This window comes from Phocoena sinus, chromosome 1, assembly GCF_008692025.1.
Source record: "Phocoena sinus isolate mPhoSin1 chromosome 1, mPhoSin1.pri, whole genome shotgun sequence".
Taxonomy (NCBI): domain Eukaryota; kingdom Metazoa; phylum Chordata; class Mammalia; order Artiodactyla; family Phocoenidae; genus Phocoena; species Phocoena sinus.
The window spans coordinates 83,879,508-83,896,752 of record NC_045763.1 but is presented as its reverse complement, the minus strand read 5'-3'; the positions used below and the strand labels follow the sequence as shown (position 1 = coordinate 83,896,752).

Below are 17,245 nucleotides of genomic sequence, written 5' to 3'. Positions count from 1 at the left end.
AAACTTTTAAGCCTTTTGTCATTACAGGAAAGGGGAGTGATTCAGTAAGTTTTCTCTTCACCTAATAGAAGGGCTAAGTCCTCTTTCTTTCTGCTCGGGGTGGGGCCTTAGTTACTGGAAATTCCACTGAGTATCCTGGAGAGTGTCCCATTCCTCCCGAGCTGCCTTGCTTGGTCATTGTATGCCATGTTAGGCCACTGCTTGGGGAACCTTCTCACCTGCCAGTGAGGATAAATGGGCCTGGATCTCTGCCCATGAGCTACATCACTCTGGGAAAGACGCTTTACCTGCTAAGGCTCAATTTTCTTATCTGTAAAATCCAGATAGCACAACAGACCTCACAGAGTTGTTGTTAAAGATAAAGTGAGTGAAGTGTGAAGGGCACTCAATACCTTTGTGCCGTGACTAGTTAAACCTGTGTATAAATTCTCTGCCCCCGATTCCCCATCTCTTAGGTGGGGCTGTTAGTGCCCCCCTTTCCAGGCAGCTGTGAGGATGAGATTGGAGAGGGCTGGGCACATAGTAGAGCCATTTGATGCATGGCAGCTCTTGCTATGAACCACAAGGATGTCCAGCCTTAAACCACAGACCACGTGAGGAACGAAGCTTTTTCTCAGACTCACTTTGTGTAAGCGTTAACCAGGATGTGAAGCCACTCTTCATATTAACCTTGTGAATTGGTTTACAATCAGGACTTTTAGTCCATCCCTGAAGGCCCAGGAGGATGTCTCTGGGGCCATTCTGGCCCTTCTGTGGACAGTGGTTCAGTGGCTCCAGAACTCCTTTTTTTTTTTTTTTTTAACATCTTAATTGGAGTATAATTGCTTTACAATGGTGTGTTAGTTTCTGCTTTATAACAAAGTGAATCAGTTATACATATACATATGTTCCCATATCTCTTCCCTCTTGCGTCTCCTTCCCTCCCACCCTCCCTATCCCACCCCTCTAGGTGGTCACAAAGCACTGAGCTGATCTCCCTGTGCTATGCGGCTACTTCCCAGTAGCTATCTATTTCACGTTTGGTAGTGTATATATGTCCACGCCACTCTCTCACTTTGTCACCGCTTACCCTTCCCCCTCCCCATATCCTCAAGTCCATTCTCTAGTAGATCTGTGTCCTTATTCCTGTCCTACCCCTAGGTTCTTCATGACATTTTTTTTTTCCTTAGATTCCATATATATGTGTTAGCATACGGTATTTGTCTTTCTCTTTCTGACTTACTTCACTCTGTATGACAGACTCTAGGTCCATCCACCTCACTACAAATAACTCGATTTCGTTTCTTTTTATGGCTGAGTAATATTCCATTGTATATATGTGCCACATCTTCTTTATCCATTCATCCGATGATGGACACTTAGGTTGTTTCCAACTCCAGGCTATTGTAAATAGAGCTGCAATGAACATTTTGGTACATGACTCTTTTTGAATTATGGTTTTCTCAGGGTATATGCCCGGTAGTGGGATTTCTGGGTCATATGGTAGTTCTATTTGTAGTTTTTTAAGGAACCTCCATACCGTTCTCCATAGTGGCTATACCAATTAACATTCCCACCAGCAGTGCTAGAGTGTTCCCTTTTCTCCACACCCTCTCCAGCATTTATTGTTTCTAGGTTTTTTGATGATGGCCCTTCTGACTGGTGTGAGATCATATCTCATTGTAGTTTTGATTTGCATTTCTCTAATGATTAATGATGTTGAGCATTCTTTCATGTGTTTGTTGGCAGTCTGTATATCTTCTTTGGAGAAATGTCTATTTAGGTCTTCTGCCCATTTTTGGATTGGGTTGTTTGTTTTTTTGATATTGAGCTGCATGAGCTGCTTGTAAATTTTGGAGATGAATCCTTTGTCAGTTGCTTAATTTGCAAATATTTTCTCCCATTCTGAGGGTTGTCTTTTGGTCTTGTTTATGGTTTCCTTTGCTGTGCAAAAGCTTTGAAGTTTCATTAGGTCCCATTTGTTTATTTTTGTTTTTATTTCCATTTCTCTAGGAGGTGGGTCAAAAAGGATCTTGCTGTGATTTATGTCATAAAGTGTTCTGCCTATGTTTTCCTCTAAGAGTTTGATAGTTTCTGGCCTTATATTTGGGTCTTTAATCCATTTTGAGTTTATTTTTATGTATGGTGTTAGGGAGTGTTCTAATTTCATTCTTTTACATGTAGCTGTCCAGTTTTCCCAACACCACTTATTGAAGAGGCTGTCTTTTCTCCATTGTATATTCTTGCCTCCTTTATCAAAAAATAAGGTGGGTGACCATATGTGCGTGGGTTTATCTCTGGGCTTTCTATGCTGTTCCACTGATCTTTATTTCTGTTTTTGTACCAGTACCATACTGTCTTGATCACTGTAGCTTTGTAGTATAGTGTGAAGTCTGGGAGCCTGATTCCTCCAACTCCGTTTTTCTTTCTCAAGATTGCTTTGGCTATTTGGGATCTTTTGTGTTTCCATACAAATTGTGAAAATTTTTTTTCTAGTTCTGTGAAAAATGTCAGTGGTAGTTTGATAGGGATTGCATTGAATCTGTAGACTGCTTTGGGTAGTAGAGTCATTTTCACAATGTTGATTCTTCCAGTCCAAGAACATGGTATATCTCTCCATCTATTTGTATCATCTTTAATTTCTTTCATCAGTGTCTTATAATTTTCTGCATACAGGTCTTTTGTCTCCTTAGGTAGGTTTATTCCTAGATATTTTATTCTTTTTGTTGCAATGGTAAATGGGAGTGTTTTCTTGGTTTCACTTTCAGATTTTTCATCATTAGTGTATAGGAATGCCAGAGATTTCTGTGCATTAACTTTGTATCCTGCTACTTTACCAAATTCATTGATTAGCTCTAGTAGTTTTCTGGTAGCATCTTTAGGATTCTCTATGTATAGTATCATGTCATCTGCAAACAGTGACAGCTTTACTTCTTCGTTTCCGATTTGGATTCCTTTTATTTCCTTTTCTTCTCTGATTGCTGTGGCTAAAAATCCTCCAGAAAGTAGGCATAGAGGGAACTTTCCAGAACTCTTTTTGTCCTTGCAGCATCTCCTCAATAAAGGGCTTCTATAACCTTATTCATCCCATAACCATGTTTAGTCTTCCCCCTGATCCCCTGCCCTTAGCAGGGAAAAAAAAAAACCAAGAATAAAAGACAGACTTCCTGGTCAGAAGGTGGGCAGTCAACCAGGGAAAGGGATGAAGGTGACATTTTGGGAGCATCACGTCTCTAACACGTGGAAAGAGTCATCTCTACAGTCCTTCTGATCACCTTCTTCTCCAAATCTAAGGAGGCTGAGGGCAAATGAGTCTTCATGTAGGTAAATATCTTAAACTGGTATGTGTATACTCTTACATTCATAATTTATATGTCTATTCACATATATTTTTCTTCTGAGAAAAGCACAATTAGAAAAATTCCTCTGATAATCCTTTAGTTAAAACAAATATCCACACCCCTCCCCTTTGATTTCCTTCTTTAGCGAAGGGTTAGGCCTGGCACAGATGGAATACTATTTAGAATTCACAGTGTATTTGAATTTCATAGTATATTTGAATTTCAGGTCTTGCGTTTAGCATCAGAAAGCTGAATTCAGCCAAACTTTAATATGAAAATACCTCTGATCAAGGCATAAAATTGTACTTTAACCAGGTACAACTTCCTTTCCCTAAGTCTTGAAAAAACATGTATTCATTAACTGCTTTTACCTCTGCTGTCAACATACTCAGTATATGTGCATAACTCTTTATTATCTACATGGTGATTATCTTGTTGATGAATTATGAGTAGGGGGATTTTTTTGGACCACCTTTCCTCTGTACCTTCCATGGTCCTGGCCACATGCCACCACCACCCAACCAGAATGTGCTCAGGGAGCGTATTTTTCAGGCTAGCCTAAATAAAAATAGGATTAGGGAGGTAAAGCTACTGATCATGTAATTTACTTTAGTCAGATGTGTAGGGATTTGCATAATATCTGTCCTAGTGCTTTCTTCTGTTGATTCATTGTCTCCAAATGTGCAGTGGGAGGCTAGGGAGAAGTCAGGGGAAAGGTCAGAAGGGTACAAAAGTCTACACCATTAGAGCAATATTATTTTAAGAGCCATGAACTGGATCATAAGCAACTCATGGGCAATGACCTTATTTTATGGCTCATCGGTCTCTCAGAAACATAGAACTGGGCTGAGGAAGGAGAACACAGTTTGGGGAGGAGTGGGGGTCGGCTCGAGTCGTAGGTAGAAGAAAGGAACTTGTGTTTGAGCCTGCTGTGAGCCAGCCACTATGTTGGGCACTCTTACATGTCATCTAATGCAACGCTCCTAACTACCTGCCCAGCAGGCGTAATTGTTATCATTTTATAGAATTAAAAACTGACTTGCCTAACATACCACAGCAGATAAGAGGTGGATCCAGAATTCTAATCCAGACCTGTCTGGCTCTGAAGAGGAAGTTCTTTCTTGTACCACAAGGGGCATATTAGTAGGGGGTTCAGTCAGTATTGTTTGGATAAATTACATAATGAGTTGGATAGGGACAGCAATTATTTTGTTATATTCAGAATAACAGACACTATTGTGATTCAGTCTTTTCTGTTTGGAAATAACTAGGTTTAGAGTAGGAAACCAAACAGATTTGAGCTCATTCAGTTATTCGTATATTCTCATGAATTGAAGTACCTACCTCTGAACAAATACAATTAATCCCTGACCCCTAGAAGCTCACATTCTATTGAGAGAGATAAGCTTGTCATTAAATAAGGCCTTAGTAGTGGTATCTCAAGAAGTTGCTAGAATTCAGTCTAATGGAGGAGAAACAAGTTACACAAATCCAAAGTCAAAATGTCACAAATCCTCCAAGGACTGTCAAATATCTTCCAGATTATCTCCTAAATCCCCCTTCCTCACCCTCTCCATGTATGGCCTCTGTTTACTACGGCCTGTACCATCTCTCCTAGCTGGTCTGTGGGCCTCTGGTCTCTCACTGCTTCTGTTCAGCTCCCAGACTGCCTCCAGTGAGATCTTTCTGAAACCCCAGTCTTGCTATAATGTACCAGCTCTGTGATTTCGGGCAATATCGCTGTTCCCCTGCCTGAAAAATGAGGATGATAAGTGGAGCCACAGCCAGGGCAGCGTTCTCCAGTGTGGCTAGACTGGGTGTTTGTGACTGGCAGACCCTTTCAATGGTCAGTGCCCAGCTCTGCTGATTATGAAATATTTTTAATATGGTAACACTCACCTCCCAAAGTTGTTGGAATGGTTAAACAAGAAAGCTTTGAGAGCTAAAATCCCCTGCGGTTGTCAGCCAGGCTATTCTGCCTTTCCCTGGACCTAACTACACAGGAAGCGTCACCTGGTGGCTTTGTCCTAGTGTGAGTCTTCATGCTCCTACCTGACCTTTTTATTTGTTTCATTATTGTGTTTATTTATTTTAGAAACGGACATTTTTTAACAGCTGTGCATTTCCTATCCCTTTGTTTTCCTGTCGTGGTGCATTTCCTCACTCTCTGTGGTTGAACATTTCAGATGTCTGTTCACGGTGCCCGGTGTGTTAGATAAAATGTATGGCAACGCCTTTGGCCTCTACCTCACCAACTCAACCAACTCAAACAGCCCCAAACTATTTTATCCAGTGGCTTTTTCCATGTGTTGGGAAACAAATCTTGAGTGTTATGGTCTAGATATGCCAGGAAATTCATTCTGGGATGTTCGCCCACATCCATTGGCATTTTCCAGAAGGAACCCCATGTGTCTCCAGGTCCACCAGCGGGACCACTTGAGACCTCATTTGGCATTCATCAGCCACTTTGTTCTCAGCCTGAGTGTGGAAGTCAAATTTGTAAGAGGCAGGATTGTAGAGGCTGTGTCTCTCAGGGTGTAGTGCTTTTCTTATCCCTGAAGACTCATCCCTCACATGTCCCGGGTGTATTAGTCAAAGTACTGTGTCCGCACAGAGTACCAATCCCCTTTGATTATCAGGTTCAAGCAGAAAAAGAGATACTTTCTCTCTTTGCCTCCACTGGACATCCTTTCCCACTTAATAGATAATTTATCTATTACTTAATGTATTTGAATTAGAGCTGGAGAGGTCACAGTTGAAGAAGGAAGCCTGCTGCTACTGTAGCTTCTTCTCCCAAGGTAGTGTTTGATTTAGCTGTGTAAACAAGTGACTGCATTCTCCAGAGGTCTTAAACACAGCTGCCTGCCCTGGAGAGAGCCACACCTCTTCCGCCAGGGTGTACTCTGGTTCCTGGTGAGTATCAGCAAAACAACAAACAAGGAATTGTAGGATATGTGTGGGCTTCAAATGGCAGTGGTCCTGCCACCCAGATTTTGGCCACAGTAGTTGGGAACGGAAGGAAACAAGGAAACCTCTTCTCTTGCTTTACTGCCCTTGGCTATCCCAGGGCATTATAACAATCCTCTTTGATATTCTGAATTCTGCTTGCAAAATTTGCCCAGAATGGGCCTCTGAAGCATGAGACAATGAATTTTTAATCAGTGAAGATGCCCTTTGAATTTTTTTCCCAGTACTGGTGCTATTTTTATGCTGAGCCTCTTACACTAGCCATTACTTACCTACCTACAGTATTCTTCCCTAACATCCATGGTCACACAGTTTCTCTCTGTGTAGAACCAAATAGCTTTTATAAACAGACTCTTTGGCGTCAGTCTCATTAGAACCTACGATGTGTTAACTTACAAGCTAATCAGACCACACCAGATATGTCAAAATCCGAAGCCTTGGTTAAGGGTTTAGTCATTCATCATTGTCTCGCAAACACACTCATGTACACACTCTCATCAATATACATGCTCGTTAGCCAAGATCTTAACTTCAGGGACCAGAACAAGTACCAAAAGGGAATGAGGTCATTTGCTGTTAGGCAGGTGGCCTCCCCATGAGAATGCAAGGGTACATCATGAGTCATACCTCAGTGGATGACCCAGGGACTTCTGACTCATGTCCACATCTGCAATTGCTCTGCCTTGACCTCAGGAAGATGTTCTGGATTAGCTTCATAAGACCTTCCTCTGGTAGAGTTGTCTGACTTTCACCTAAGGGCCAGTGAGCAAGCTAGTGAACACCAGTGGCTTAGGACCCACCCCACTGCCACCCTCCATTGCCCAGGTGGACACAGAGCTTTGGCTTCTGTCCGTTGCATTGTTCTAACTAGGTGAGTTGCTATAGATCAGCTTGGGATGGGTTATGTTCCCAGCCATATTGTTTTTAAAAAATAACTGCCTTCTTCCCCAGACAAACAGCTGTCATAAATGAAAGGTAATCTGGCAGGGGCTTAAAAGCCACTAGACTCTTTTGATTTTCAAGATATTTTGCAAAAACAGTAATAAAAATGGTATTCATCAAGTCCTCATTCCTTGTGAAATAGTTTAGTATCCTACGTGGTTAAAACACAGGCTCTCTCCAGAGGAAGTTTGCTCATCATGCCTCTTAAGAGAGCTTGGAGTGATAATCGTAAAGTGGTTGTGATGATTCAAGGGGTTAATATAAGCAAAGCCCTTGGACCAGTTTTGGTCATATTGTGAGCCTGCAGTAAGCATCAACTTTTATTCTTACCAGGCAGCACTGGCTGGCCCTTCCCAAACAAGTTCATGTGATCTTTAGAACACACCTATGAGGTAGGCGTATCTCCAGTTCGCAGATAGGGAAAGAGAGGCCACACAGTTAGGAAACAGCAGAGTGGGGATGGCATTCAAACACTACCCTGTACCATCTTTCCAAAGATGATAATTCAACTCTGAAAGTGGGTCTAATGTTTCAGGGTAAAAATGAGTGTTTGAGAACCTTTTGGTTTTGTTTTTCCAGAGAGTATCAGGGTACCAGTCAAGGGGGATGCAACAGGAAACATGACTGTGAATCAGCTGCCTGATAAAAGAGCCAGGATGGAGCCCACGTCATTGCAGGACTCAACGATATCACTGAAAACATCAGTGCTTATTCCAGTATAGATTTCCCTTTAAGACATGAAAGGAGAGTTCAAAGAGAATGGGCTAGATTGCTCGGAAAGTCACATTATTAAAATGTGTTTGTTTTTATTAGCTTTTTTGCTTCACTGAGAGTTATACTCTTATTAACATTATATCAAAAATTCACCTTTCACTGATTTCTCCTAGTTTACCATCTGATTTCGGGTGCACAGGATTATGTTCAAAACACACAGTAGTAAAGTTATATTTCTTGCAGCTTTTGGGACTTCTAAATTTGAATTAATTCAATTCAGTAGACACTTATTGAGTCCCTTTCATGAGGAAATACTGTTCCAGAGACCTAATGAATAAGACATGGCCCCTGACCTCCGGGAACTTACTGTCTCTAGAGCTGTGCAGTAACCACATGTTGCTATTTAAATTTAAATAAAGTGAAAAAATCAGTGCCTCAGATGCACTAGCTACATTTCAAGTATTCAATAGCCATATGTGGTTACTGGCTACCATGTTGGATAGGGCAGAAACAGAACGTTTCCATCATTGTAGAAAGTTCTGCTGGACAGTGCTGACCTACTGGACAGGGGCAAGAGATCTTGTTTAGGAATTCTGTTGCTCCGACTTTGTAGTTGGAGTATGGCTTACTCTTAGAGCAATGTGAAGGAACAGCAGTACCCTTCAGGCCTGACACTTGAAAACATGGATTCATATTCTGCTTCTGACCTATATTGACCTGGAGCAAGGCCCTAGGATGCCAGTTTCCTCATCAGTAAGCAAGCACATCAGACTGTAAGACCTCTCTATGACTCCGTCTGTCCAAGGGCCCTGTGATGCTATGAGGGAATTGGTAGAATACTGTGCGTGTGTGTGTGTGTGTGTGTGTCACAGCTAAAAGAAACTGCAGAGAATTTCCATCTCCCCAAGAACTTTCATGATTATTTTAGAAATTTAATTTCAGGTTCACTCTATTTGTCAATACTAAAACTATATATGCGGTCCTAAACTCGACAAACTGATTTAAAAGAAGAGAGAGATAGATTATTTTAAAATAGAGAGAGAGATAAGTAATAGTTGTCCTCTCTTACTTTGCAAGACAGTCATGAGCACATGGAGAGCCTGTGGATCAGGCTTTGCCTGTGGCTCCTGGTGTGGGAGGAAGTCTGGGCCTGGAGTTGAAAAATGGGGAGAGAATGCAGGCTCTGCCACCGTCTAGCTGCGTGACCTCTGGTAGGTCTCCTCTTCAATAAAATGAGGATTCCAGGTAACTCACAGGCTCTGTGGGAGAGTTAATATGTTCTTTTAAGCCTGTGTTACATCAACAGCCTTCTAACCAGGCTTCGTGCTCCCCCTTCCCACCACCAGTGATCTTTCAGAAACACGGTCTGATCTCATATGTCATGCCTCTGCTTAAAACCCTACAGTGGTTTCTTGTGGCTTTTTAGGGTTTGCCAGGAAACTCCTGATTTTAGCATAGAAAGCCCTGCATCCCATGAAACCTCTCAGTTGGCTGGTCACCCTGCAAACCCAGCAGGGCAACTGACCTGGTCCCCACCTGCCTTCTTAGTACACATCTCTTACCTCTCACCTACGTTCTTCTCTGTACATTGGCACAAGCTGGGGAGTGTTTGACAAAATGCTGATGCCTTGGCCCTGCCTCTTGAGAATCTGATTTCATTGTTTGGGGTGGGACTTGAGTACAGTTGTCCTTTTAAAACTCCGTGATGGTTCTAAAGCACAGCCAAGGAAGGGAACCACTATTCTATTCTTGCAGGTCTCCAGAAACCCTGCGAGCTATTCCCTGTGCCTGAGCTGACCTTTCCCTTGCTTTCTTCCCTTGGCTAATTCCTGCTGATTCTCATCCTGCTCAGGAGTCTCTTCCTCCAGGCAGCCCTCTGGGACTCCCCCACCCACCCCTCCACTGGGCTGCTAGACTACCCTAGGCTTGCTTTCACCAGAACCTGATCATTCTGCATTCTGATTGTTGGTTTACTCCAACCCTCTCCCTCATTAGGTCTGGAGTTTCTTTTAGTAAGAGATTTTATCTTTCCTCCTTGTAACCCCTGGAGCCAAGCAGGCTCTGGCACATTGCAGGCTCTCAGTAAGTATTCCATGAACAGATTAATCAAGACAAGGCCAGCTGACCTCTTGTGAGTTACATTCTAAGAAAGAAACATGGCACAATAGCCCCAGTGTGTTATAGAAACAGGAGGTTAAGGATAAAACACATCCAAGTACAATACAACACTTTAACAAATCTGTAAAAGTGGACAATTCCCAATATTCAAATTAAAAGAAATTCTTAGTTTTGCTCTTTTCTGGGTAATGATTTTTTTCTCTTCTGGGGGAGAAAAAAAAAAGACATGTTAGGAAATTCTTCCTCCATCCTCATTACCTGTCATAAAATTGTAACTGGGAATGATTTCCCTGATGAAATCACTTTGGCTTTCTGTTATTTTCTTTCTTCCTCCTTGTTCTTGCCTCAGTTGGCCATCCTTGTGTGTTTGCAGAGAGGCAGGAAGGTTTACCGCTGGGACTGTTTCTCTCTCTCTTTAAAACTCTTTTATTAGCAGGCTTTCTGATCTTCAAAGCAGCTTGTATCTGATGTGACCCCACTCCCTTGACTCCCCATGCTGGGGAGTGAGAGCTGGGAGTATTTTTGTCATTTTGACGACTTGCATACTTCGACAGCCCGATAGTGCGGTCCTCACTAAATCTGCAGGGATGAGAGCAAGTCAGCGTTCCTAAGCCCCCCTTTCACCCCCAAATCTAGACACACTGAAAACTTGACACCAGACCCCGGAGTTAAGCAAACAGTAAGTTTATAGGTCTCCTTGCTTTTGACCCATCCCCTGGGGCAGCATCCCTGATCCTCTGCCATTTTTTTGCAGTTGAGTCTTTGCAGGTGGTGCACCTCAAACTCTCTCAACCTTTGTGATTATCCACAGTGCTTGATCCTGGATAAGTTTGAAAGCTACGATGATGAATTTCAGCTCACCCAACGAGCCCTGTCTCTGCTGGAGGAAAACAGGTTCTGGGCTGGTGTGGTATTTCCTGACATGTATCCCTGGACCAGCTCCCTACCACCCCATGTGAAGTACAAGATCCGAATGGACATAGATGTGGTGGAGAAAACCAATAAGATCAAAGACAGGTGATGTTTCAGGAGATCTCAGAAGGACCTGGGCATCCCCAGTGATGTATGAGGCAAGGAAAGGGGGCTCCTATGGGCTCTGGCCACCCGTCTCCTTCAGGGGCAGAAAGGTTACTCAGAAAGGCACAGAAGCACTTTGGTATCAAAGAACTAAGCTAGACAGTAGATCCTGCTAGTTGGTGGGACCAGGAGAGTTCAGCTACCCTGTCTTTACCCCCTCAACTCAGAGCTTGTCCCTGGCTGGCCTTTGTGCAATTTGAGATGAAAACCTCTAGGTACTGAGTTATCTTCACATAGAAATTCTGCAAATGAGGTTTCACCAAAGTCCCTGGGAAATTACATTTGGTACAGAGTAGGGGATTGAGACTGGACTCAGTCTGTAAATCAATTAAATTAAGTTAAATCAGAGGAAGTGAGATATTTTGTAAAGCTCAAATTAGAGTACTCGAATGAAAGCAATTACAAATCGTGCTGTGGCTAATGTTCGTAATTGGGATTTAACCTGTGAACTGGAAAATAGAATCAGATAGTGTGGAAAGGTTCAGGGGAAAGTTTCAGGAGAGTGAATACGGAGTCCCCTCCTGCTTATGACCAATGAGTGAGCTGTCCATTCCCATTCCCATCCTTTGTCCCTCTCTCCGGTTTCTTCTTAGATACTGGGATTCTGGCCCCAGAGCTGATCCTGTGGAAGACTTCCGATACATCTGGGGCGGGTTTGCCTATCTGCAGGACATGGTTGAACAGGGGATCACAAGGAGTCAGGCCCAGGCTGAGGTTCCAGTTGGAATCTACCTCCAGCAGATGCCTTACCCCTGCTTCGTGGATGACTCGTGAGTCTGAGGTCCCAGTCCCGCTCCAGGACAAGCTGATCAGGTTGCTGGGGTGGGATGAGGTGGAGGTGCTCCCCAGGCTTCAGTCTCTTTGGAGGAAAAAAACCCAGGGCATGGGGCCCGGCTCAGGGAGAATGGAGCTCTGATTGAGAAGCCTGCTTCTCCTTGACTCCAGGCAGGGTCACATGAACAAGTGGGAGAAAGGAGCTGGTGTTGTGGGAGGAAAAGGGAAGGTGAAAATTAAAGCAGGGGAAGTGAGGTTGGGGGAGGGGACAAAGGCTTTTAAAATTTCCACTACGTAGTATGTTTGGTATGTGGAAGGGTTCAGGTCAGAGTGTTTGCCCTGTGACTGCCAAAACAGGAAATTAGAACTCTGCATCACAAGTAGGTCCGGTTCCTAGGAGCCTTGGAATAATGCAGCTCCTTCCCTAATTAACATTCCCATGATGTATGCTTAATGAAAAGGTAGAGGGATGTGTTGGATGAGCTTGGGCCCTCCCTGCCTGCCCACCGCCGTCCCCAGGCCTGTACATTTGCTGGCCAGTAGCAAACTAAGCAAGTAGCCCACTGTTTTCTGAACATGCATTTGGGGGGGTGGTAGACGGAGGGACAAAGAGGGAGAAGGGGCTGAGAGGGCTCATTTACTGTGGTGGATGGGGGCAGAAATGCTCCCAAGGACAGCAGCAGAGATCTGCAGTTGGCTTAGGGATTCAACTCCTAGAAGAAAACTGGGAAGTTCACCATAGTGTACGTGTGGGTTTGTGGGGATCAGGGAGGAGATAAACGTGCACAGCCTGTAAAAGGAAGAGTCAAATTGCCAGCTGGCAAGGTAGTAAAATAAAGCCCAGTATGGGTGTAACACCGCAGTGCAATCAGTTCTCCTTCGGCTCTACAGAAGACTGAGAGAGATAACAGGCTGTTCTGCAGTCAGTTTAAGTTCGGACAATAGGCAGAAATGGGAAATGGAGCCGGGGCAAAAGCCCAGCTCTACTTCTAAGATCAGAATAGGAGTAACCGGCAAGGAAGTGGGGTAAACAGTGAGGAGGCGTAGGGATTCTGGCCATTCAATGTGGGAGAGCCCTCTGGTGGCAGATCCCAGAAGGGCAGGCGTTATGAATTTATGGTTCTCTCCCTAGGGCCATCTTGAGTGATACCCTCCCACGCTGGAATTGGGCCCTTCCTGGGACACCCAGCAGTTTTCAAGAAATAATAATCTCAAGGGCTTTTACTAGCACATCAAGCACAGGGAAAACATATGTAAAGTTCACAGTAGAGTAATTCCAAAATATCAACTCTGCCCTGCTTGCTGGAATGAATATCCATGGATGTACTCCACCAGTACATGGCTGGTGGAGTCAATGACTATTGAATCACTGATTGATTTGTTGCTGGGTCAGTTGCCTTCTGAAAGTGCCATACTGATTAGTTATTTTGTGCCTCTTCCTGTGTAACTGGGGTTTGATCCTCCTGGGTAGACAGTGCTTCACTGGCCAGTAGCAAACTAAGCAAGTAGCCCACTGGGGAGCCCAGTTATTGATCTCACCACCACCAGTTCCCTTTGTCCACCTTCTTGGACTTCAGTGTCAGTCAGCGTGTATCTACCTATTCCAGTCACATCCCACATCATCAAGTCTGCAGTCCTTTCCTGGGAGATCTTACAAGAAGCTCTGTACTGTGTAACATACATAGTATGGTTTTATTTACACATTTCACTTACAGAGCACTCATCTGGACTAAACAGAAAGCTGCCTGAGGTCTTATAAAGAACATCTATACTGTGTAACATACGTAGTACAATTTTATTTACACATTTTACTCACAGAGTTTGCATCTGGGCTAACCAAAAGGCTACAGTCTTGCTCTAAAGAAAAAGTAATCCTTTGGGGCAAAGTGCAATGTATTAAAAGAGTCAAGTCCATTGAGTGCCCGGTGGAGATTTTTCTGCCTTTCCCCCCACCTGGGCTTTGTTCTCAACGTATTCATTCAACAAACATTTACTCCACCTCCACCAGGTACAAGGCAATCTACTATTCTGCTTCTCTCCTCTTGCTTTAGGTTTATGATCATCCTGAACCGCTGTTTCCCTATCTTCGTGGTGCTGGCCTGGATCTACTCTGTCTCCATGACTGTAAAGAGCATCGTCTTGGAGAAGGAGTTGAGACTGAAGGAGACCTTGAAAAATCAGGGTGTCTCCAACGCAGTGATTTGGTGTACCTGGTTCCTGGACAGCTTCTCTATCATGTCGATGAGCATCTGTCTCCTGACGATATTCATCATGGTAAGCCAGATGGAGAAGGTTCAGAAAACCTTGAATAATTTTATTCCTCCCACTTTTCTTCCTGTTAATGAACTCGTGCTTAGATTAGTCATCTGGCCACCAAAGATAGCATGACATGTAGCTGTCTGGCCATTTCAGCCAAGGTGGAAGACACTCAGAGAGACAGAGTCTTCCCCAAAGAGCCACTGCATCACAGCATCTTCCCTGCTCCCACTTCCTGCCTGGGGAACCACAATCTGCATAGATTATCCAACCCCATTACGTGGACTATCTGGAAAAGCTGCTGTTAGCAGAGCCCAGCACAGGGAGATTGTATGTGCAAAGCGTTCTCTCTTTTCAATCCAAGGAGTGTTTTCTTGGGATTACTGTCCCAACCACCAGCTGGGGTGGGAATGTGGAGAGCCTTTTCAGTGTATTAGGAGAGGAGATCTGGAATGTTTATTAATTACCATCATGGTCACACCATTCATGGCTTGACCAAAGAACATTCTGCTGCCTACAAAATCTCTAAGTCCTCCCTGTTTTAAAGGGTGGAATTTGGAGTCCATCCTTTCTCAGTGACAGGAATGTTATAGGCGCAGATAGGATGCATAGGTCCATCCTCTGCAAACTTGCAGCTCCCTTGCAAGTTAGACTTGTAAATAAAACATTATTTCATAACACACTGCTGTGCTTCATGGTTAACTCCTCCACAGTAGATGATCTTTTGTACTTGTTGAATGATGGGACATAAATTTAGGTAACTTTTTATATTTATTTGATGGGATTTAGTATAAGCCTTAGACTTCAAGCTTTGCAGTCTTCTGATATAGTGTCATCAAGCTTGTTCTGCCTCTTTACCATGATGATATTAAGAGTTCCTTGCACTAAGCAATATATGTGCTGATGCACAGATTCTGGCTGTGTCCCTTGTTATGCTGGATGATACCTGGTGCCTACCTGATCCAAGAATGTTCCATCACACATCCTGTCCAACCAACACATATCCAGTTAAACCAAATCCTGCCCCTTCTCTTTGCAGTAAAATGTACCAAGTCTGAATGGTTTTAGTTTAAGTGTTGCACTGAGATTCAGTGAGCTGTGGCCTTAGCCAAACCCTGTGCTAGAGCCCTATCAAAACCAATGCTGATGTAGAGGTCAGCCTGCTCAATCTGACCAGACCCAAATGTAGCTTTAAATACACGAAGGGTCCCAGAGTTCCAGAGATGAGGGGAGGAGCTGAGAAACTTACCTTCCTCTAGGGGTCCCTTGTTCCTTCCCATCCTTCAGTCTACTCCTTTCCCCACTACTAAGACATTTTGTGTCCTCAGAATTAAAGGAGTCAAAATGCATGAACAACTGACTTATGCAAAACTCATAAACATGCACGACATCTTGCAATGGCCCTGAGACTTGTTGCTAATAAAGTGGCATTGAGATTTGCCTTCCTAAGAATGGACATTAGGACTTCAAAGCTTTTAGGACGTGAGGTAAAGAATGTTTACTAAGAGTTTCTTGCACAAAGGGGTTTCTCCTTGTGGGAACCAGGACATTGTTCCAGTTTCCAGTGATGGCGGAAACAGAGCTTTCCACAACAAAATAGGATTTTCCTTTGAATGACGCTCTCATCTTTCCCCTGTCGTTCCTTCCCACCTCAACTATGCAGGAAAGAAGCTGGAAGCTGGGACAATGGAAAGGTTCCATTGTTACTCAAGCTGTTAAGAACAAAAAAGAAAAGTGGTCATCAGAAGAAGACAAGGCCAGTGAAATTGTTGGGTCAGCCAAATGACTTTCATATCTGCCTGAAGTCAGTGAGAAATTATACAGCCTAGAAGTTTGTAGGACGTTGCTTTGAGCTGAGATAAGAAATTAATTTCATTCTTCTGAGAATAACAATAACCATCTTAAAGTTCTTCCAGCCAAAAGCCACATGTTCAGTCAAGGTCTTGCTTTTATTGAGTTGCATGTGATTAAGAATGAGGAGTGAGCTTCCCAGGGTAATGTGGAGAGCGCTTTCACACAAAATCAGGAACCCTGAGTCTTAACCTTGACTTTTATTTAGATTTCCTCAATGTTTGCTTCTAGTTAAGCCTGGCTCTCTTCCACCTCCTTTGCCGTTTGTTTTATTCCATTTTTCAATCTGTTCTGTCAGTGCCTGGCAGGCGTGAAAGCATGAATGAAGAAGAAACAGTAGCAGCAGGAGATAAGTGGCACAATTTTTCTACTCAAATCTTACATGCCCATTATATATATTGCTACTTGGTCTCTCTTCTGTACTGAGAGAAACCCAGTGCTTCAGGTCACCACTACCAGTTAATCAGAACCAATTCAAGAGGTGAACCAGTTTGTACCTTTATGTTCCCAAGAAAAGAACAGGATGATCTATATGAATTTGGAGTTATGTGCAAAGGGTAAACATCCTCATAGGAGGATACCTCATAGGTAAAAATCCTACAGGAGGCCTATAGCAAAAGAGAACCAAGAAGGCCTAATAAATTTGAACATCTCAATTTATCCTCTAATGTAACTGGACAGCAGCTCACTTATTAAAAATACCTAGTTTGGTCCTATTTTCTACATAGCCAAAGTGATTGACCCACTAGTTAACATGAAAGATACTGAATATTGCCCACAGGTTCTATGAAATGTATTTGTATGATATTATGGGTCTGGAGGATTAATCCACTTCCAAGTGATGTGGATTAACTACTGATATTTTTACCTATGTGAGAGGCAAATCTCAGAATATAAGTATTGGGTTGGCCAAAAATTTCGTTTGGGTTTTTCCGTAAGATGTTTCGGAAAGACCCGAACGAAGTTTTTGGCCAACCCAATATAAATGATTAAGTTAGCAGGCCAGGCCCCAGGCAACATGTTAAAGCTTGTTGGATGGTCTCCCACCTCACTCTTTTGTTCCTCATCTATTCAATATATCTCAGGAGCTACTGATGCTCCAAGACCCCCTCTGCAGATCTTCCTCCCCTGCTCTAGGCTTATTTCTCCACACTATCCCCTTCCCAAGGATTTCCTTAGTGAACACATAATAATTACTCAGTACTGATAGGTAGCTTAATATGTTA

At 43.2% G+C, this 17,245-nt stretch overlaps 1 protein-coding gene and 1 long non-coding RNA gene across 2 annotated transcripts in view; one reads left to right on the top strand and one right to left on the bottom strand.

Annotated features, from left to right (window-relative positions):
* Positions 1-17,245, top strand: part of ABCA4 (ATP binding cassette subfamily A member 4) — a 111,360-nt gene that overhangs the window by 26,545 nt on the left and 67,570 nt on the right. The window contains exons 7-9 of the mRNA XM_032652012.1: positions 10,873-11,078; positions 11,732-11,908; positions 13,964-14,186. Coding sequence (XP_032507903.1) covers positions 10,873-11,078; positions 11,732-11,908; positions 13,964-14,186 — 606 coding nt within the window. The remainder of the gene's footprint in view (positions 1-10,872; positions 11,079-11,731; positions 11,909-13,963; positions 14,187-17,245) is intronic.
* LOC116763915 lies at positions 8,011-12,109 on the bottom strand. Its single transcript, XR_004352677.1, has 2 exons — positions 11,889-12,109; positions 8,011-10,640 (listed from the first exon to the last, which is right to left on the bottom strand). It is a non-coding gene; the product is annotated as an uncharacterized LOC116763915 (long non-coding RNA).